The sequence below is a fragment of the Lethenteron reissneri genome, chromosome 6 (assembly GCF_015708825.2).
Source record: "Lethenteron reissneri isolate LAM-NWPU_2019-01 chromosome 6, ASM1570882v1, whole genome shotgun sequence".
Lineage (NCBI taxonomy): Eukaryota > Metazoa > Chordata > Hyperoartia > Petromyzontiformes > Petromyzontidae > Lethenteron > Lethenteron reissneri.
Window position 1 is genome coordinate 2,849,403 of NC_083784.1, and position 21,945 is coordinate 2,871,347.

Consider the following 21,945-nt stretch of genomic DNA (forward strand, 5'->3'; position numbering starts at 1 on the left):
AGTGGTTAGTAAGCTATGCTATGGACCCGGTGACCTGGATTAGATTCCTTCCCACAGCCAAAGCATCGAGTGAGTGGTTGTGGAGTGGTTAGTAAGTTGCGCTACGAACCCGGCAACCTGAATTCCCGCTCATGGCGAACATCAGTGGTGCATAGCTAACAACCGTGCCTCCCCTAGTCCACTCAGACTTTAATTGAGTGCCTGGTGCACTGTTCCAGTCGTCATAGGGTCTCGCTTGCAGCATTTACCCACACATTTTACAAGGGCTATACAGGGGATCTTTGTCTATATCACTCAAACATCCATGCCTTTCTGAAATGTTAGTGCGACTGACACACACACAGACGGACATGAACTGATGTGATGTATAGTGTAAATTTACATGTTTACAATGTATATAAATTGTTTAGCTGCACTTGTCAGATGTATTTACGCGAAAACTCACGTGGCATTTGTTCGTAAGCGTTTTGTCGCGTACAACAAATAGAGTGTGCACGGAGATTCCCCCACGTAGCCTTCAAAAGAATGTTGGGGCCGGTGTTTTTAGCGAGCACCTATGGTGGAAGGGCACGGCGCACCAGAACCACACCCTGGCCGCCTTTGTCTCCCACGTGCTGAGGTTTACAGATACTCGTTTAAGGTTGAGCCGACCTAAGGGTTGGCCAAGGACCAGTTCAGATATCCACCACTGATGTCGACCTCATCAGTCAAACTCGGGTCGCTGGATTCGTAGCACAGTGCCGTAACCACTACACCACCACTCCCCCCAGGATGCACACAAAAATACAAAGACAAAGATCCTCCGTATAGCCTGAACAGACTGTTGGGGCAAGTGCTGTCAGCGAGCTTTTATGAAGACTGGCACGGCACAGGAGGGAGTGGTTGGCCAAAACCACGCCCGGCCACCTTTGTCTCCCCAGTGGCGATGTTATCATACCGCACCAGGTACCCATTTGAGACTAAGTCGACCAAGGGGAGGCCCGTGACCGGTTCAGATAATCGTTACTGGTGTTGGCCATGAGTGAGACTCAAACTCGGGTCGCCGTGTTTGTAGCGGAGCGCGTTAACTGCTACACCACCGCTCTGCACACACAAACACCCACTCACACAAACACCCACATACACAAACACACACAAAGACCCACACACACAAACACACACAAACACCCACCCACACACACAAACACCCCCACACACCCACACACACAAACACCCACACACACAAACACCCACACACACACAAAGGCAGACAGACCGACAGCCAGTGTCACGTCCTCATATTAGTTACACCGCCTCAAATACAAATAAAATAGCGCCAGTCTTTTGGTTAATTACCCTCATTTATACTTTTATATATTTATATATTTCAAGCCAAATCAGCTTCCTTCGCCATGACACAACAATGCCAGTTAGTGACGGCCCAGTGGGTCGGCTTGGTTAATGGCGGGGATGGGTCATTATCCGCGGGTGGCTGATTAACGCTGTCCCATCATCGCATGAGGCCCCCCCCCCCCGGCTGTCTTTCGCCACCCACATCTGTGGTGGTAGCACCCGGCTGCCACCTCTCTGTACGGTACTTGCAAAAGTACTTTGCGCGTGGATAGTGCCCGATGCACAGACACGTCACCGCCAATCGCCACTGCCCTGGAAAAAATTCTTTATTGCAGTGGCACGAAATCCCGGTCACGTTCGACGCGAAATACCACCTCGTCAAAGATAATACTACACACGGGTCATCCCATCGCATGTAAAAATGTTTATTCTTAGCCGGAGTAAAACCTTTAATCTCCTTGGCACGGCGGTCTCATCTGACCTCTGGCCCGGCAAGACCGTGTTACTAATCTGGATAAGGAAGCTTGGTTTGTATTTTCTTCTGCCAAAGCCTTCATCCATCACTGCGGTTGCGCAGAGCACAAATTCCTCCCAAGTTGAATTCCTACTGCCAACATATCAGGGGTGGAGGCCCCCAGTTACCACCTAACTTGCCCCCCCCCCCCCCCCCCCCCCGAGTACAGAGTGAAGCAACGGTCAGGGTGGTTGATGATCCAGGACGCTCGATGCTCACTCGCACACCCGGTGGTCAGTCGCCTCCCCGTCACTCTTCTACCGCTACTACCGTGGTCTCTGTTCCTGTCAACTTCACTCATTGCTTCCTCCACCCGTGTTGAGCACTCGGTCTAACAGGCACTGTTTCGTCTCATCCTGCACACTGTGTCCAACCACCATCAATTAGAAAGTCAAAAGTGCCATTTGTTGCTGGCTGCTTGATGCGTTGGGCCTTTGGCCCTGTGCTCAGCAACCGTGATCGAAATGCCAGCGTAAAGAATCCTGCAATGCTTTTCCAGAGTGCGTTCGTCCTTCGGAGGTTCTAATTATCGGTGACATCCGCTCCCCGTTGGTGAATTTGTCCACTTTGCTCGAGGGTTAAGATCCCGAACAGCAACGCAACTCCATGCCAACGTTGTGTTCACGACGTCGGATCATCTTCACGAGAGCTCTCCTGACCCACCCTATCTTTTTTGCACACACGCAGCGAATTGCCGTTCACGCTTTCTACATCAGGTGGGGGAAGTGTTTGAAGAATTAGAAAAAATCTACGGGACACGTGGCTCACTGGGGAGCCTCCGGTGGCTCCCAGAGCGGCCGACGAGGGGCGCAACTCGGGGCCCACGAGTTGGGGGGGTCACGGCGTGGATCGTCAGCCAGGCCCGACCATCTCGCCCAACTCCGCCCAACAACGTAGGCATGAGCGCAGGCAGAGTGGAAGAGGACAGATGTCCCCATCCCTCCACAATCCACTTTTGGAGTGAGGAAGCAGGCCATATGCTGCATCTCATCAATAGGTTTCATGGGTATTCTTGCAGTGGCATCGCTATGGAGTGTGTGCAGGCGGTGTAACTGCACCTGGGACTATGGGTCAGATGGGGCCCAGGCACCAGGCTACGAAGAGGGGGAATGTCCTTTGTTACTCCACATGGTTACCCTTGGTTACTCCACATGGTTACCCTTGGTTACTTCACATGGTTACCCTTTGTTACTCCACATGGTTACCCTTGGTTACTCCACATGGTTACCCTTGGTTACTCCACATGGTTACCCTTGGTTATTCCACATGGCTCCCCCTAGCGACTTCACATGAACTCCCATGGCTATTAGTTGCCCCAGTAACTTTAAAATCAGTAGTTTTTTCTACCAAACAATGCTGCTTTGTCAAGTTCCACTACTTCTATCATGGAACCCAACCCTCCCCCGGCAAAAAAAAACACTCGTTGCACTGTAAGTTAAACGAAGGGGTCGAGTGGTGGTGCAGTGGTTATCCCGCTGCGCTATAAGCCTGGCGCCATGAGTTCGATTCCCAGCCTTGGCGAAAGTGTCGGTGTTGTTATCGGGTCCTCGTTTCGCCCCCACTCTGACCGTCGTGGTAAAGTATGGTCGATCAACCCCATGGCTAACATGGCTTTGGGGAGGCCTTCATCTGGCAATGGGTTCACAAAGGCCTGTAAATTAATCATTGAATTGCTCTTCTATAATTTGATCAATTAAAAACAAAAAACTTTTGAAATTATTTCTGCCTTCAATATCTGCTGCACGTGATTCTGGCATGCACGTAGAGCCCACTGGTCAATCCGCTGCAGGATGAGCGCCTCTCCACAGCGTTCGGGTCGTTTGACCATACTTCACCACGCTGGTTAGCACGACCTGGTCAAAGTTCGGGGGAGTACAGAACAGCAGCGTATTTTTCTGCACAGCCCCGTGCTGTCCACAACGCCCATGACAACGGGGCCGGTGCAGAATCTGAATCAGCTAGAAAGCTTTTTTTTCACAGATGTCTCTTTCGCATTGTGGGCACCCAACCGAGTGCAAATCAGGCTCGAGCTTGATTTTGCTTCCGAGCTTGTGATGGGACAGAACAGCATTCCGGGTTGACTTGGTGATGGGCCAGAATTCTTGTAAGTTCGGCGAAAGAAAAACAAAACAAATACCAGTGGGTGAAAACGTCCGTGAATGATTTGATGCCAATGAGCGGAAGGGAACTCCAGTGAATGTCTGGCCGGAGAGACTCTCTCTCTCCGTGCAGTTGTTGTTTTCGTGGCTTCGCCCGGAGCCTCCTTGCGCTCGCACGCATCGCGCGGCAGCTGTCGCCGGCGCAAGTGGCCACAGGGGGAGGGTCATGGACGGCACCGGAGAGAGAGAGAGGGCTTTTCGTTTTTTGGAAGAAAAAAAATGTTTGCCATCCAGTTTGGGCACCATCATTGCGGTCATCGACAGTTACATTTCACATCCTGGCAAAAGCTTACGACACACACCCTGTGTCCACCAAATCGCACACCCTCCAGTTGGCGGATAAGGTCAGGGATGAAGAACGTTTGTGGAAATGGAGAGGACTCGGCCTTGTCACCTGTCCTGGTTTTCCCAGGATCGTCCTCTCTTCGAAGTAGCTGTCGAATCTGCGTGCCTTGCCAAGGCCGTCGAGTCCCAGGTGTCATCGGTTGGGTTATAATAAATACGGTGCATTTGCATGGAGTTCGCTGCGGGAGGTATTCTTCTTCCCATGATGCATCCTGGCTTTTTTGTACTTCAGAGGAAGCGACCAGAAGAGGAACCCGAGGCCCTTTGGAGCCACCTCTGTTGAACCCTCAACCATCTTATCCACAATCCCTTGCGCTGGTGAACGACATTATTGAAGGTCAGCCAGCTGTCTGACACTTGTTTTTCCTAAAGCAGCGCGCTTGACGTTAAACAAAGTTACGGTGAATTTGGCTAGATTTTAGTAATGTTTGGCTTGTGTTAAGCAGGTGGAGAGGTAGTAGTTAGCGCACTGCACTCTGAACCCGGTGGATCCAAGTTCGATTCCCGGCCACAGTGGTGAGACTCGCATTACCCCCCACCACACACGCCCCCTCACCACCCTTCAACAAACCCACGCCGACCAACGTGGCGAAGTATGGTTAAAAACAAAACACGACTTCAACAAACGACATGGTAAATGGGGTGGGGTGGGGCGGGAGCATCTTTTTCTATCAGTGGATTGAGAATGGCTGCAAATATTAAGCCCTCGAGTTGTGTGGGGGTCACGTGCAACCCTCCGCACCTGCGATCTGCACGGTTGGGCTACGAAATTCACCGCACACGCAGCTGTGGTCCGATTCAAGCGGCGGCCGGTGTTCGCACAGCAGGGCGTTTATAAAGCCACATCTAAAATGGGACCGTGGCCCCAAACAACCCCACTTGGCCAAAAAGAGCACGGCTGAGCCTCTCAAGGACTACCGCAAAGGCAATCAAGCACAATTCCGCCCCGCCAAGTACGGAATTTTTCTCTTTCCCTCCAACCCCTCCATCACCTCCCTCGCAGAAATTAACCGGCGGCAGAGTCGCGGCTCCGCACGTCGAGAGAAAGCCATGTCGTGAAGAGGCAGTTCCCCCCCCCCGCCCTGCCCGCTGCGCGACGGAGAAGCCACATCCCTAAATGGCGTCACCCGCGATGCTACAGTCAACACGGCAGCGTAAAAGAAAGAAAAAAAAACCTCATGAATAATGTAATTTGATTATAATATATGAGCGGATGCACCTCGGCGCAGTAATATTTTATGAACACCGTTCTAAAAGTGGGAGCTCTTTTTTTTCTTCTGGCGTTATAAGCATTTGTACAACTGTCACAAAAAAAATGCCCTTGCTATAGGTAAAAGTTAAAGGCACGGGCCTGCAACTGCTTGTTCACGCCACTGCTGGCGGAAGGCCCTCCACTAGACAGAGCTCCGAAGGGTCCCTCCGGAGGGTGCACGCATTATCGCTTAAAAAATGTAACATTGCACGTGGTAAATATTGGTCGCTGTGCCCTTTGACCCTTAGAGATCACAGTGTCCTCCGTCCTGCGTCCGTCCTGCACCTTGCGCCGCTGAAGGAGGAAAAAGGAGGTTCAATCTCCGCTCTTCACTGCCTACGCACCCGCTTTACTATGAGCGACATCGCAACTGGGGGGAGAAGGGAGCAAAAAAAAAACTCGGCCCATCAAACGGGAACGGCAGAATGGCAGTAACGCACGAGAGGGTGATAACATCGCTGAACCACCGTCTCTCTCTCGTGGCTGGCAGCGTTTCATCTCGCGAACGAACGAGGGTTGAAAAAAAAGAAGTGGCAGCTTTGTTTTGTATGCTGCACCGGGTATATTAATCGGTTACCCTGGGAGACCCTAGCCTCCCTGCCTAGCCAGCACAGTTCTGGAAGCCCCCATCCTCCCCTTTACGCTTCCATCTCTGCTTCCACCCTCCTCCCTCCCTTCGCCCCCTCCCCGCCCGCCACCACCCTCCACAACTGCTCCATCCCCCCCTCTCTCTCTCCTTGGTAGCACCCGAATTGACGGACGACGCACACAAAGGCCTTTTCTGTCTCGATGCGCGATTGGCTTTCCTGCCAAAGATCGCTTCACAAAGCCAGAGCCCCCCCCCCCCCGCCACGGGGGACGTGGGCCGACTCTCAACGACCGCGAAACACTCCCCACCCCGATGACTCCGGCCTCGTTTGCAGCCTGCTTTTAAAAAAAAATGTTTTACAAAAATCCACCCCCCCGTTTTTTTGTGCTACAGCTGACAATTTTGCTCGCGTAGATTTTTGTTGTTGTTGCGTTTTTAAACCAATGCACGGTACGTATTTCTGTAGATAAATCCATTGCGCTGGCTGCTACGGATATCGCAAGGTTCCGAAATGCTTAAGCAGAGCAGCGAGCCACAAGCGAAAGCCACCGAGTGACTGTAGCGTGGATTTGTAATACTGCACAACAGCAGCAGCCAGGCCTGGCGTGCCTTACCGCCCAACGCGCACACACACAACACAAAAACGCGCGTGCGTAAAAACCGACCGCACGATCCTCGCACGACACCGCCAAGCGTCGCGATCGCGATTAAATCCCGCCGACGATTTCTCTCCGGGCGGATTTCATCGGGCCGCCAAAACTTGGGCGAGGGACAGCGTCTTACCTTGGGGCTCCAGGGAGTGACGCTACAGCACCCGCTCCGTTCCGTCACGTGGCGGCTGCCGCCGTCGCCACCGCTGCCACCACCACCGCCGCCAGCAGCAGCAGCACTGCCGGAGCTCACAGCCTTAATGGTGGCACACGCGCGGGGAAACGGTGGATCAATGCCAGCGCGCGTCAGTGGCCCAGAAGACGCAGATGGACCCAGTGAGCGTGATGTAATCCCGCAGTGATGTCCACTGTCATCGGTGTCTTGCGCATTCATTCATTCCTTGGTTCGTTCATTCATTCGCTTGCTCGCTCGCTCGTTTTGTTTGGCCATTCGTGAGGTCTACCTTCTCCGTGCGCGGCTACTGAAAATTAATTCTCTTCGTTTCATACAAAAATTCTAATCGTCATAATGTCTTCATGAAATGCTAGATTGAGATTGTCTAGTGTAAAAAAAAACACCCGTTCGGTTCGCTACATTACAAATGGTCACCACAATCACAATTACATTTTTTTAAAATAACAATTTAAGCGTAAAAATATTTTTGCTTTAACAATGAACACACGTCGCTTCGCCGCAAACTCGATCGCCAAATGCGACGGTGCAATGAAAAAAAAAATGTCATGTTACGTTTTTTTTTTTATCGCTCATTAGACATTCTCGAATTCACACCTTTCTCAAGGCCACGTCGGCCTCCTACTGGCAGAAGATGAGCGGTGCTGACGGATAAGCGCGCATGACATCACCGCGGCCGCTGGAACATCGCTCTAATGGTGCGGTGCTTCATCCCTTCGCGGCCGCGCCTTCCGTCGCGAACGAGATAGGCCGCCCACAAGGGCAAGCGTAATGAGGAGGGCATCGCATGCACGCCTCCTCGGCATGTCCGTTCCTTTCAATGTGACGACTGCGCCATAAAAAATAATGCCCTGGGCCCCCCCTCCCCCACCCCCGCTGCCAACCGAAATATGGCACTGCTGCGAGACGGATTGCACCATCATGTTGCGATGTCCCTTAAAGCAAAGCGAGTCCGAGTTGGGATCATTAGACGCGTCCATATGAAGAAGAAAAAATTAACCCGTAAAAACAAAGTTTTTCACTATAAATCCTTTATATGCGTGGCGGCTAGAGTCCTCTCGTCCTCTGGCTTGAGATGGCTGCCACCTATGGGTCAGATGATTGCCTGCCACCATTAAGCAATTGGTAATTAAATATAATTTATTTTTTGCTAAAAAGTGTAACATTTTGGATAAATTTTTTCACGAAAATAAATTGTCACGCACAACGAGTCTGTGTGCAAAATGTCAGCTCGATTGGATGACGGGAAGTGGGTTAAAAAACGACCGAAAGATTTGCACGGTCGTAAGCGCGCAAGCAAGCAAGCAAGTGAACTTAATATAAAGGATTTTTTAAAAAGAAGCATGCATTGAAATAATTCTGAAAGAAGCGTAATAGAGTGGGCATCATAAACTAGAGTTGAATGGTGCAGTCGGGTGAGATGTGTACATATTATGACATCACAGATCGTGAGACACATCATATGATCATTGTCATGGCCACTGTGGGGATCCGGACACCCCTTACAATTTGTCTTTCTGTCGCTGAGAGACATCCACAACATTTTGGACAAAAAATTCTGGCATTTTTGAGACCCGTGTCTTTCTCCGTTGAGCAAGGCGATACAAATGCCGATATTCCAAAGACAGAACATTTCAATAAACAGCAACGCATGGATGGTTGGGCTCGGTATGGAATCATTAGCCAGTATAATAGTTGTATGGAAAGCTGGACAAATGCAAACACCCTACAAGCAACGTAGAAGCAACGGAAATGTGGTTTAAGGACGAGATGAGTAAACTTGCATGTATTTCAGATAGGAGGGTGCACAACCAGAATATTAATGAGAATAATGAGAGAAAGGCAATGTTAGCTTTCTTGGATATGGGAAGAGAAGGCGAGAGCGAATATAAATGTGATCTTGACCGGGAATCATGATCGGTACAAGACAGCAAATTAAGCAACATAACCACATTTAACAATTGGATGCGACTGGAAGGAATATCTTGAGTCAATATCATGGACAGGGATGACTGGAAGACAAGGTCATGATCGCAGACATCTTTCAGAAAGGACATGGCACACAGACCGGGAGAGAGTTGTACTGTAAAGATTTCATGTATCTAATAAGAGGTTCTTTGGGATAGATCGCATGAATCTAAATGTGTCGCTTAAACCCTCCACCACCCGACACAACCAATTACAGTAAAACCTTGGATTGCGAGCATAATTTGTTCCTGAAACGTGTTTGTAATCCAAAGCACTCGTATATCAGTTGTGATCACGTGACACTCGGCAGACAAAGCGTATACACGTACTACTCGTATTGCAAGACCTCGCTCGTTTATCAAATTAATATTTATTTTAAAATTTAGCTCGTCTTGCAAAACACTCGCAGACCAAGTAACTCGCAATCCAAGGTTTTACTGTCGTAAGGTTATTAATTGGCTGTGTCGGTTACTAATTGGCTGTGTCGGGTGGTGGCGGGTTTAACGACACATTTATATTTACGCGAACTAACCCACCAAAAAACCTCTATTATGGATGACATCGGTCGCGAAAGCCTGCGTGTTAAACAGATTTCATGTCAAATACTGCAGTGAACTCCTCTTATCTGTGATCAGGTGGGGGGGGGAGCAACATCACGGACACCGTCTGTGATCTCCCCGTTAACCACGGGGACCATTCCCTCGCCAGTCGCCCTCAACATCCACAGTTGCGGCTGCAACCCTGGTGCATTATGGGTAATGTTTTACACACAACACGTGTGTCCAGAATATGGAGACATGGGAGGTATGTTTCGATTTAAAGCTTTCGTGACTGCAGGGATTCATCTTCTTGGTTCTTTCGATAAAGTCACGTAGAATGGAAATAATAAAATAATAAAATAATAAAACATAATAAAATAATTCTCACGACGTTTCGGCCACAACGCAAGCAGCTGTCCTCAGGTGAAGAACAGGTCTGTCAGAAAGACAGGCCACAACGCAAGCAGAAAGACAGCTTCTGAAGCTGTCTTTCTGCTTGCGTTGTGGCCGAAACGTCGTGAGAATTATTTGATTATGTTAAAATTTTTTATTATTATTTTTATTTCCATTCTACGTGACTTTACCTAAAGAACCAAGAAGATGGGAGGTATGTTTATGTATACATGTTTAACATTTTCGTGCCTTTCGTGCGTTGGGTTAAAGGAGTTCGTGGTTGTAATGAAGTGATCATCAACAATCTGGAGATCGCATCGAAGCTGCGGAAATGTTGAGCGAAGCGTGCGCGCTTTGAATCGTAGACGAGGGGGTCGGGCGATGACGGAAAATGTGAAATACTTCGCTCGAGACGGGAAGAAATGTTTCTTCAAACGTAAACACGCGCATCTGGAAATACACCAGCCAGCCTGGAGTCTGGGAGTTTCCCTCTCTCTCAGCGAGCATAACAAATCATGCCTTTCATTGCTCCGATTTCAATTTAAAGAACCGCTGTATGGTCACTGAAAAAGCAACAATTCACTGTGTATATTGTAGCAGGCAAAGGTGCAGCCCTGCAATTGCTTGCTCATACCGCTGCTGGTGGAAGGATCCGCACTAAAAAGGAGCTCTGGTGAACCCCTCGAGGGTATTTGGCCTACTCTTCCACGCTGGCCAGACGTCTTAGAAGAGGTTTGAGTAACGAGACTTTACCCCACCACGTGCGTCCTGCCGATACAATCTCAAAAAAGGCGCCCAAGTCCTTTCCCAAAGACGTCGGGGGATGAACGGCCTTCGATTTATCTCCGTGATATTACCCAAGACGTTTGCATTAGATAATCCCAGTTGCGTCCAATAGTCAAAATGTCTTCATGTGCTTGACGACTAACTGTGGTGCACCCACTTCTGCTGCTGAGGTGGGATGGAGGCGGAAGGATTTAATGAACTTCCATCGTCTTCTTGGTTCTGTCGGTAAAGTCACGTAGAAGGGAAATAATAGAATAATAATAGTAAAACATAATAAAATTCTCACGACGTTTCGGCCACAACACAAGCAGAGCTGTCTGAAAGACAGCGCTCCAAGCTTGGAGCGCTGTCTTTCAGACAGCTCTGTCTTCACCTGAGGACGGCTGCTTGCGTTGTGGCCGAAACGTCGTGAGAATTATATTTTATCATGTTTTAGTTTTATTATTTTATTACTTCCCTTCTACGTGACTTTACCGAAAGAACCAAGAAGATGAATCCCTGCAGTCATGAAAGCTTTAAATCGAAATGAACTTCCATCGGTTTCAACCGCCACGCCGGGAGTTGGAATCGAACCGGCGGCCTCGGGATCGCAAAGCCAGCGCGTTCATCGGTGCACCACTGCGGAAGCGTCCTGCTCGCTGTGCCGACTCAGAGTGACACTCTCCCATTCATCATTCGCATGGTCTTACGATGGAACAAAAATACATCTCATTGGGGCGACATTTCAGACAATAACCCCTCTTCAGAATCACTCGGCCGCGATCGTCTCGTGTTCTCCGATGGAAGAGCGTGGACGCGACTTCGAGAAAGTGACGTCACATCCTGTGAATGAACAATTTTCAGATCGATCTGAAACGTTTCATTCTTTTGGATCGTCTGAAATTTCAAATCTCGAAACGATTCTAGATTTGAAGCTTTCGTGACTGCAAGGATTAATATTCTTAGGTTTTTTCGGTAAAGTCACGTAGGTAAAAATTTTAAATTAATAAAAGTAAAATAAAATAAAAATAAAATAAAAATCACGACGTTTCGGAGGCAACACAAGCTTCTGTCTTCAGGTGGAACCTACGTGACTTTACCGAAAAAACCTAAGAACTCGAAACGATTGTCAGACTTTTCAAATCAGCAGCACATCCCCGATCTCATGTTGTATGTCGCAGCCTGTGGGAGTCTGGGGCGAGTTCAACCTACCGGCGAAGGCGGAGGAGCCCTCAGTGTGACCCGAATGGATTCACGGGGCGACTCGGTGGACGCTTGACTCCCCGTTACACTGTCCTGATCTGTACACACGCACACACACACACAAACAAAATAAAGATCCCCCATATAGACTTAATGGACTGTTGGGGCAATCGCTGTTAGCGAGATGCACCTATGAAGGCCGATACGGCGCACGAGGGGGTGGGTGGCCAGCACCACACACCGCACCCGATATTCATTTGAGGCTGAGTCAACCTAGGGGAGGCCCAGGACCGTTTCAGATAATCATCACTGCTGTTGGCCATGAGCGGGAATCGAACTCGGGTCGCCGGGTTCGAAGTGCAGTGCGCTAATTGCGACACGACCACTCCCCAAGCACGCACACACGCATGCACATGACACGTGTATACACACGTGTTCATCACGCCAACAACATCACAACTACAACAGCTGCCAATTGCCACCCCCAACCCCCCTCGTTTCAAGTTTGACGTTGATTCTGTTTCACCAGGTGAGAAGCCACGTGACCAGGATCGAGTATAATTTTCAAAAACGACAAACACAAACACAAAGGACAGCAATGAAGAAAATAGCAATCGGAATAAAAAAAACAAAAGCATCACACGAGGAATACAATTACATTAAAATTTCGCACGAACATAAATCTACGATAAGTCGAAAATAAATATTTAATTTCCTGCAGCGCAAATCGGCTTGGGCAGATTTACCTCCAGATTGACCACAGGGCAAAATGATCAAACTCAGGAACATTGCGGGTTGACCATAACACGAATATGTAAACAACATCACCAGATTGCGTGTGACAGGCTAAGCGTACTTTAAGGTCACGTGGAGTGCCGAAGGGAAATTTCCAGCGTACACCGACAAAGCTGGATTCCGGAATGTCAGACCTGGCGGAGGTGGACTTACCAAATCGTGACGATGAGCTAAGTAAGGGAGATACTGAGGCGATGGACTCAGGAAGTGAAGATTAAAGGAGCTCGTTTGAGCGGGTGACACAGGTCAAAAGACAGGCAAACGTAAACAAGACAAAACCTCAGACAATTCTGGGGCAAGTGCTGCTGCGAAAGATTGTCAGGGCCAGCTCCACACCCAGCCGCCTTTGTCTCCCCAGTGATGATGTTCACAGAGCACACCAGGTACTCATTTGAGGCCAAGTCAACCCAGGGGTGACCCAGAAGCAGTTCAGATGTCACTCGCCACTGATCTAATCCATGGCTGCTAATCGGACCCAAGGTGGCCGGTTCGAAGCAAAGTCCACGCGTGCACACGCAGAGACCCGCCGTGCAGCCTTCTTATAGGCCGCCGCTGGGGCAGCTGCTGTTAGCGAGCCCCTGTTTGGGTTGGAACGGCGCGTGAACGGGAGCGGCATGGCCAGTGGCACATCCGGCCACCTTTTGTTGGTCTCCAGCGAGGGCGTTGAGACGCCACGGCGAGTTGGCCTAGGAGAGGTGTCCCGGAAACCACCGGTTATGATAACCCCTGGTCGAGCCACTGCTGGATGAAGGCCTGCGTCATGCCGTGGCCATCGTGCAGGGTTTGTTTGCTCTGCCACGCTGGCCCAGAACCGATGGAGAGTTCACAAACTCGGGTCGCCGGGTTCAGTAGGAGCAGCGCGCTAACGCCTTTAGGGACAGTCCATAAATGACGTCACGCGATTTTGGACGATTTTTGACCCCCCCCCCCTCGTCACACGGCGTCACAAAAAGTCAGACCCCCCCCCCTCAAATATGACGTCACAAAGCTCTGCCCCCCCCCCCAAATAAAACATGCTTCAAATCGCTTTAAACTATTGTCATTGTAGTGCGTATTTAATGTGGCGCTGCACTCTGATGTTGTAGGAGAAAATATTTATTTAAAAGTATATTTAATTAAGTAGAACGTGTTGACTATATTTATTTAAAGTTGCGCATTTTGAGGTGACGTCACATTTCTCACCCCCCCCCCCCTCTCGTCACACATCGTCACAAATGTCTGACCCCCCCCCCCCCAGGTGCGTGACGTCATTTATGGACGGCCCCTTACGTGACCACAGCCTCGCACGACACGCATTCCCTCCGTCATCAAAGCCATCCCCAATGCCGCACCTACCGCCTATCGCATAACAGGGATTCGAAAACATAAACGGCACAATTGCCCTTGGGGAAAATAAAAAAAACACAAAGAGCGTTCTGATTGCAGAGGGCCGCTTGCATTCAGCTCGGTGGGTTTGGCTTGGGCCATATCTCGGCCCAAATCAGCCAGCGCACCTTGCTCTGTTGACACGGCGGCATCCAACAAACCTGGGGTGGGTTTTATGACGAACCTCGTCGTAAAACAGCACAGAGCAGAGGGATTGCAAAAATAGAAGCATAAGCCAGGCAGTGGGGAGCTTGCGGGAAACGAGAACTATTTCTGTGCGCGTGGCACACCGAACTGCACACCCCCGGTGACCCGCGTTCGATTCCCATTCTCGACCAATAACAGTGGTGACGATTTGAACCGTTCTTGGGCCTCTCACGAGGTTTACTCGGCCTTAAATGAGTACCTGGTGCGGTGTGTAAACGTCAGCACTCCCTTCATAAGCGCTCGCTTACAGCATTTGCTATACGGGGGATTTTTGCCATTTCATGATACACACGGACACCCACACACACACCTGTACAAACACACTCACATCTAAACACACATACACCTACACTCATACAAAAACAAACAAAAATATACCCTCATAGCCTTAACAGAAGTGCTTTTAGCAAGCACCTATGAAGGCCAACACGACACACTAAAGGGGGTGACGTGGTGAACAAACTGCTCATTTAAGGCTGGGTCAACCTAGGGGAGGCCCAGGACCAGTACAGATAATCGTCACCCGTGTTGGCCGTGAGCGGTAATCGAACCCTGGTCGCCGGGTTCGTAGCGCAGCACGCTAATCGCTATGCTGCCGCTCCCCACGCAACGACTCGCACGTACAAAGACAATTATCCCACTGCACATTCGAATGGCAACTCGCTCCCTCCAGAACGTTTAGCTGGGCACGGGGTCAAAGTTCTTTGGTGCGTGCAGCTCGTTGGAGCCCTCTCGCCATGGTCTCGCGATGGCGCTCTCGGCACCGTGCCGCAAGACCAAGAACCTCCCAATTCCAAATTCTCGCAGCGAGCGAGCGAGCGGTGTGAGGTCGCCTCGCGTCACGGAACGACCCGTGGTGTCTACTTCTGAAGCCTCTCTGTAGGCCTCTGTATCCACACTGGACGTTGCAGTGTGACGAGGCGAGAAGCCGCAAACACCTCCTCGTGGGAGACCCAATGGCTTCGATCTTCCGCGAAGCTTCTGGGGCCGCAACCGCTAAACCGCGTCCGCGCACGACCTATGGCAGCAGTGGATGTGGATAATGAATGATTATTGATGACGTATGCATGCACGTTGAATTTCTTTCGTGCACCACGTAGCCAACCGTGCAAATCGGAGGTGCGCGGGGAGGGGTGGGGGGAAATGACGACGCACAAATAGGAAAAAGAAAAACTCTCCCGTGTGCGGCGACCGTGGTAACCACCCAGGACAGGGCTGTGGAACAAATCGTGACTCGATGTCCGATTCACAAACACGACTGTGGACCACGGCGATTACACCACTCCGCGACTCCTGACGCAATTGCATGGCTCAACCACGCTCGGTGTAAAATCATAGCTCTACTTCATCATCATCATCAACCGTAAGAAGAAGTAGGAGGAGGAGAATAAGAAGCCCTGCAAAGAGTGATTGTCGCATGTCAATCAAAATGATTTTATTTTGTTTATATACATATTTATGTTTGGTCCACTGAGCGCAAAACAGGACATGCCAGTGGGAAAGGGGTTAAGAACGATCTTCTTGGTTCTTTCGGTAAAGTCACGTAGAAGGGAAATAATAAAATAATAAAAATAAAACATAATAAAATACAATTCTCACGACGTTTCGGCCACAACGCAGGCAGCCGTCCTCAGGTTTTTTTTTTCATTCAGACGCTGTTTTTCCGACAGATCTGTTCTTCACCTGAGGACGGCTGCTTGCGTTGTGGCCGAAACGTCGTGAGAATTATTTTATTATGTTTTATTTTTATTACTTTATAATTTCCCTTCTACGCGACTTTACCGAAAGAACCAAGAAGATGAATCCCTGCAGTCACGAAAGCTTTAAATCGAAGGGTTAAGAACGAGTCGAGGGGAGGGAGAATGGTCGGGCAAACGGCGAACGGGGTCTACGGTGCAGGGCCTCACCGTGGCGCTCCGCTCTGGGCTTCTCCGCCGCGCTCTGCCAGAGCTCGTCCACGCAGCGTGGACGCGTCGACGGCACCAGCGCGTTGGTCTTGACGGCGCGAGTCGTCCGGAAGTGATCCGTCCTCCGGCTCTCATCCTGCAGGGTGGACACGGCTGGTGGGAGAGAGGGAGGGAGGAGGAGGGGGTGGATAGAGATGCGCGCAGGTTAATTTGGCCATCGCTGGTGACGTCAACATCGATGTCATCTTCGGCATCATCATCGTCGTCGGTGTGGTGGGTAACATCGTAGTCGCCATTACAGTCATCATTACCATGATCATCATCCTCGTATTCATCATCATCAAACTATCATCATTTTCACTATCGTCACTATCATCTGGGGCCATATTGATGCATTAATTAAATTATGTATCTAAATTCTTTCTCAGGCTCACGGTAAACAAATTAGAATAAAAAATATTTCACTATTTCAAGCGAACGATACACACATCTAATTATGTGTTTGAGAAGCAACGTATTGATGGTTTCGTGCATGCAAGGAGAGGCTTCTAGGGATCACTCGTGGCCTCTGTATTCACCCCGATGGTCAAAAGAGGAATTGGTTCTTGAATCCAATCATGATCCTGAATCGCAAATTTCATAGAATCACCGACTTCACCACGATCAACAGTACCGACATCACTGTCATAATCATCAGTATCACAACTGTCACTTGTTTCACGATAACCGTCACCATCATTGCCATCATTCACATCGTCATAATGATATTCATCACTCTCATCATCATCATCATCACTGTCTCACCATCATTGGAAATCGATCGAACTCATCGTAATCATCATGATGGATGCACCGGCCCCAAGCACGGGTTTATTTGTTGACTCGTCTCGACGTTTGTGATGTTTGTGTTGACGTTGTTCTGATGATGTTTGTCTGTAGGCTGTGCGTATGCGAATATAAATGTGTATCTCGCAAGAGCGTGGGCAGCAAGCTGTGAGAACAGGATAGTTAATGAACTCGCAGAAGCAGATACTCTGGGCTTAATTTCTCATGCGATAATGTCCAGGAATGCTGATGTCACACATGATTTCATGTCACAACCGTCTGCGTGTCCTTATTAAACAGTTTTATCCCACCGATGACGACGTCAAATGTGGCGCTGTCCTTAAGGACATTTGATAACCCTGAAGCACTATTCGCTATTCACGATTCATGATTCACTATTCACGCACGCGCATCTCGGTCCCGCCGCGCCGGGAGTTGGAATTGAACCGGCGACCCCTGGACTGCAAGTTTAGTCTGCTCAGCATCGCACCACGGCTTCCTCCGTCACTCGAGAACAAGAGGTGGCGTGGAGGGGCGGCGGGGGGGGGGGGAAGGTTATGGGAGGGGATGTGAGATTAAATCTCCTTGCGGGAGACAGACTAATTGGTACCGTCAGTTACTGACATCACTCGCTAGCCACCAACGCCCCGTTTCTGCTTTCATGACGGACGTCTCCAATCCGTAATCTTCCGGGGGCTTTAATGAGCCCAATCACCTGTCGGGTCGGTCCCTGTAATGCGCACATGCCTCTCGCTTTATAAATACACCTGGGTGACTTCACGACTCCGCGCCCAAGAGCTGTAATCATGGATATTGCTTCGCGAGACATTTGAATGCAAAAAATTACTCCCACGCACCCCCCGTGACCCGTAATCACATTCGCAGTCGCTGACAGTGGTGGGATGGGAATACGATACAAGGACACAAGTGCCGGTGGGCGAAAGCAGAGGCCACGACGAATCCCACCCGCACAGCCTCCGTGGACTGTTGGCGCAATCGCCGTTCGCGAGCACATATCATGAATCTGAATCTGTATTTGTACAGCAGGAGGAATCCGATGCGCTGTGAAGATATTTTTTTTTTCACAGATCATAGATGTCCAGGAAGGGCACGGGGTCAGAAAGTTACAACAGCAAATTTTAAAAAAACGATAGGAGTGCAAAGCATAGGGAAGGTAAGAAAATAAAAATAAAAATTTGAAATTAAAGATTTTTCCTTTACCAGGTAAGGCCCAGTGAGTGAATTATTAGCTTTCTTTTCAGAAGCGACCTGGCCACGACCGATAGCACAACGTGAGGTGCCTTATTGTGTGGACATTTACAGCAGCCAAACATACTCTAAATACATCGAGCGCACGTTGATTTTAGATGAGGAGAAGAGCGTTGCAACACTGCCCACGATCAGCTCTCTCTGCCTTCCCAGTGCTGATGTTCTACAAAAAGTGGCCGGATAATCACCGAAGGCCAAGTCTGAACGACGAACGAGGGGGGGAGGGAGCTCCAACCCCAGTTCTGTTATCAACTCGCTACTGATGTTAGCCATTTGCTGGCAAATTGAATTAAAGTTCCAGGCGGGTTCGTAGCGCGGTGCGCTAACTGCTGCGCCACCGTTCCCCCCCCCCCCCCCCGCGGTGGAACACGCGTGTTTGCGTGCGTACCGACAATCGCACAGCTGCAACACGTTACGCGAAATTGTGTTTCGTTGCCTTTATGTTTCAAGGTCACGCGAAGCTACGTGGTATTTTGTTTTGTTTTGCGGAATTACGTCGCATTAAGTTTTGCCTTCTTCAAGGGTTCGGGTCTGTAAATGAAGTGAAAACAAACGCAGGGCAAAGCGGAAATGTTCGCGCAGGGCAACTGAGGACGACTAGATTTTAACATACCACAATGCAGTTCTTCTGCACTGGTGGTTTTGCGTTACGTGCGAGGCCCCGTGAGCTTTTGAACAAGCGGTGCGCATCTTTGTCATGAAATCTATCTCAAATCAAGATTAAATATATCTCACTAAGGGTTTCGGGTGGAGGTGGAGTGGGTTGTGTGGGGGGGGAAGGGAATAAATAAATAATCAATGAAAGGTCACGCTGGGGAGATGTATGCGCGTTAAGCCGGGCGTAACAATGACGGCGAACCATTTATCCACCGAACAATGCTCGGTGGTTGCCTTCAAACACGACCGCACTGCCCTCCTCCCGGTGCTGATCTCCCTCCGCCGCCCGTACATTCACCCGCCACTCCGGCCTCAAAGATCGCACTCAACAGGAGTTGCTACGCTGCCGAGATTTAAAGCCGTGCGGTTGAATTTCGTTTTGGGTTTTTTTTTATCGGTCAACGAAGGAGACAGGTGATGACGTCTTTTTTTAAATGCAGATATTTCCACCTTTCTTCCCACCGCCACCATCACCAGCGCCGTTCCGCGCTTGATCTCGCGAAGCGCACTAATGTTTCCTACGAACGATCATCCGCCCCCCCCCCCCCAAGTTGTCACGCAGATCCCGATAATGAAGACGATGACGGATGTGTTGTGCCGCCGAGCAAATTGGCTCTTGATGTCAGAAATAAAATTGGGATACAGACCCTGTAATCTACACCGTCTTATTTTTCCCACCTCTTTCCGAAACTTCAGCCACCGCCCACCAAACCCCCCTGTAATTGAATCCACGACAGATTTTCAGTCGTCTGTCGTTTTTTTTTTGGTTCCGTACGTATCTGCCCGCTGGTTTAAAAAAATTTATTTTGTTTTAGGCAGCTCTCTATGGACCGCGTGACCTCAAGATGTCCTGAGAAACCCTCACCTGCCTGGGAGTTGTGCCAAAAACGCACATGGCACACCGAGCTCCTGGCCTAAGCAACATCTGCGGGACAGAGATTCCGTCCAACGGAGCTCTGTGTTTATTATTTTCCTTGCGCACTGCACTACTGCCACCTCCTATCCCCCGTACCTCCAATGATCACAGCTGGCTATGTTCAACGTACATACGCAGATTATCATGGTTAGCTACGTACGCTACGTACGCTGCGAAAGAGTGTCAAGACACACATGATCACGATTGGCTACGTACGGTGTGAAAGAAGTTCAACATACACATTACATTGGCACGGTTGGCCATGTAATGTGCGAAAGAAGTTAACTAACAGACGCATGCGCATCGTGATCTACAACTCGCCGCAACAACTGCCAACACGAGAGGGAAATGGCCTTAAGTCAATGCCGTGACTGAAATTATGGGCCACCTCTGAAGTGGAATATTACAACAACATCAACAAATCTCACCGGTTTTGGGGATTAGGTTTGCGAGCAGATTAAATTTGGTAGAGAATGAATGGTGGTAATCTCTTATTTTCAACATATACTGCATTATAGCCCCAATAAAAATATAGATGCATTGATATTTTCACAGAATGTATGTGTACAATTACGACTAAATTTGAATGCATACATTTCCTCCTTGCCTGGTTTTATTTACTTATCCATCAGAAGTCTATTGCGCAAGACAGATTTAATTGTATAAATGGGTACCGATTGCACTTGAAATACATTGGAAAATAAAATCTCAACGAGTTCCGATTCAGATGCCGCATTAATCCAAAAACTGCATTGTGAACAATGCACGCGCGCACATGCCCTCTTACAGACCGTCAGCGGAAGAGTTCCTGCCCATCCTCACGAATGAGTTCGCGAGGACGAGGCTACCTAAAACCAGAGCAACTTATGACACCGCCGCAAAGCCAACCCAAATATCTCGCCCTCTTTCGATGAAAACAACGACGAATCGATAAGGCACTTACGATCGGTCACCGTGCCTGCACGTCTCATTTTGGGATCCCATGCCACATCCCAACGCGACCACCGCCACCGCCACCGCCGCCGCCGCCACGGCGAAATCCTCCGACGAGTGGCAAAGCAGCAGCCGCAACCGCCACCTCTCACCGCGGACGCATCTGTGCAGCACTGTACGTACAGTGGTGCAGGGAAAGGACTTTTCTGAGATCTGCACTCGGCACGACCGACAGGGCCGTACCATTCATAACGGGGACTTAATCCGCCACTCTCACCCGCCCGCCCGCCCGCTCTCGCTCTCTCTCTCTTTCCCCGACCTCCCGCATCATTACCTGCGACCTTTCCCCACACTGGGTGGGGAGGGGGGCAGCTGGGGAGGGATAACGAGGAATATATTTTCAGTAAAATCGGCGGTTGTTTTGGGAAGGAACCGCGGAGTTTTGTTTGGGCAGCCTCAAGAGTTTGGGGGGGTGGGGGACAGGTTGGGCGGGGGGCAATGGTGGTGCCTGGACTTTAGCAGATATTACCTTTCGGCCCCCCCCTCCCCAAATCGCTCAATTTCAATTTACAAAATCCTAGTGGAGGTGACAAGAGAAGAGATCGTGTATACGATCTCTTCTCTTGGACGCAAATAGATGCAGTGAGATGAGAGGAATATAGACAAACACTGCGATGCAGTGAGTTGAGATGCACACAAGGTCGATTGCGAGACATCGAATTGGCTTTTTTACGTCGCCTAGCTGAGTATATATTCGAACAGGATGTGAAATTGTTTGATCATTTTTTCATGAATTAATTCAGACCGACTTGAGCTCATTTGGGCTCGACGTTTTTTGCTTAGATTGCTTAACGCCTTGTGCGAGGGGGGGGGGAATGGAGAAAGAGGCAGAGTTTAATTATTTTTTTATATTTGGTGGAGAGCTGGGGCCACGCTCGAACGCGCCGCCTGTGCCACGCGGTGCCGAGCCGAGCTCACAAAACCGCGGTGTTGGGGAATTCTGCAGCGATGCGGATAAAGCGTTGTGAATGGGCGCATTTTTTTTTCGAGCGATGAATAATTTTAACAAAAAGCATTCGCAAATTCAGCCCGAAATAAATACATTTCGTCACCAAAAAAAATGGGGTTGTAAGCGACATTTTTTAATGATGGGGGGGGGGGGGGGGGAG

General features: G+C 49.6%; 1 protein-coding gene across 2 annotated transcripts in view; it reads right to left on the reverse strand.

The window, feature by feature from the left end:
* The window catches only part of LOC133353652 (actin remodeling regulator NHS-like), a 120,407-nt gene that overhangs the window by 15,831 nt on the left and 82,631 nt on the right, over positions 1 to 21,945 (reverse strand). Inside the window, exons 1-4 of one of the 2 annotated variants that reach the window (XM_061570076.1) lie at positions 20,787 to 20,913; positions 16,177 to 16,329; positions 11,912 to 12,000; positions 6,975 to 7,097 (exon numbers count right to left, since the gene is read on the reverse strand). In XM_061570076.1, the coding sequence (XP_061426060.1) occupies positions 6,975 to 7,097; positions 11,912 to 12,000; positions 16,177 to 16,329; positions 20,787 to 20,814 (393 nt within the window). In that variant the 5' untranslated portion in view covers positions 20,815 to 20,913. Of the gene's footprint in view, positions 1 to 6,974; positions 7,098 to 11,911; positions 12,001 to 16,176; positions 16,330 to 20,786; positions 20,914 to 21,945 lie in introns of those variants that run through there. The other variant, XM_061570067.1, reaches the window with a different exon arrangement.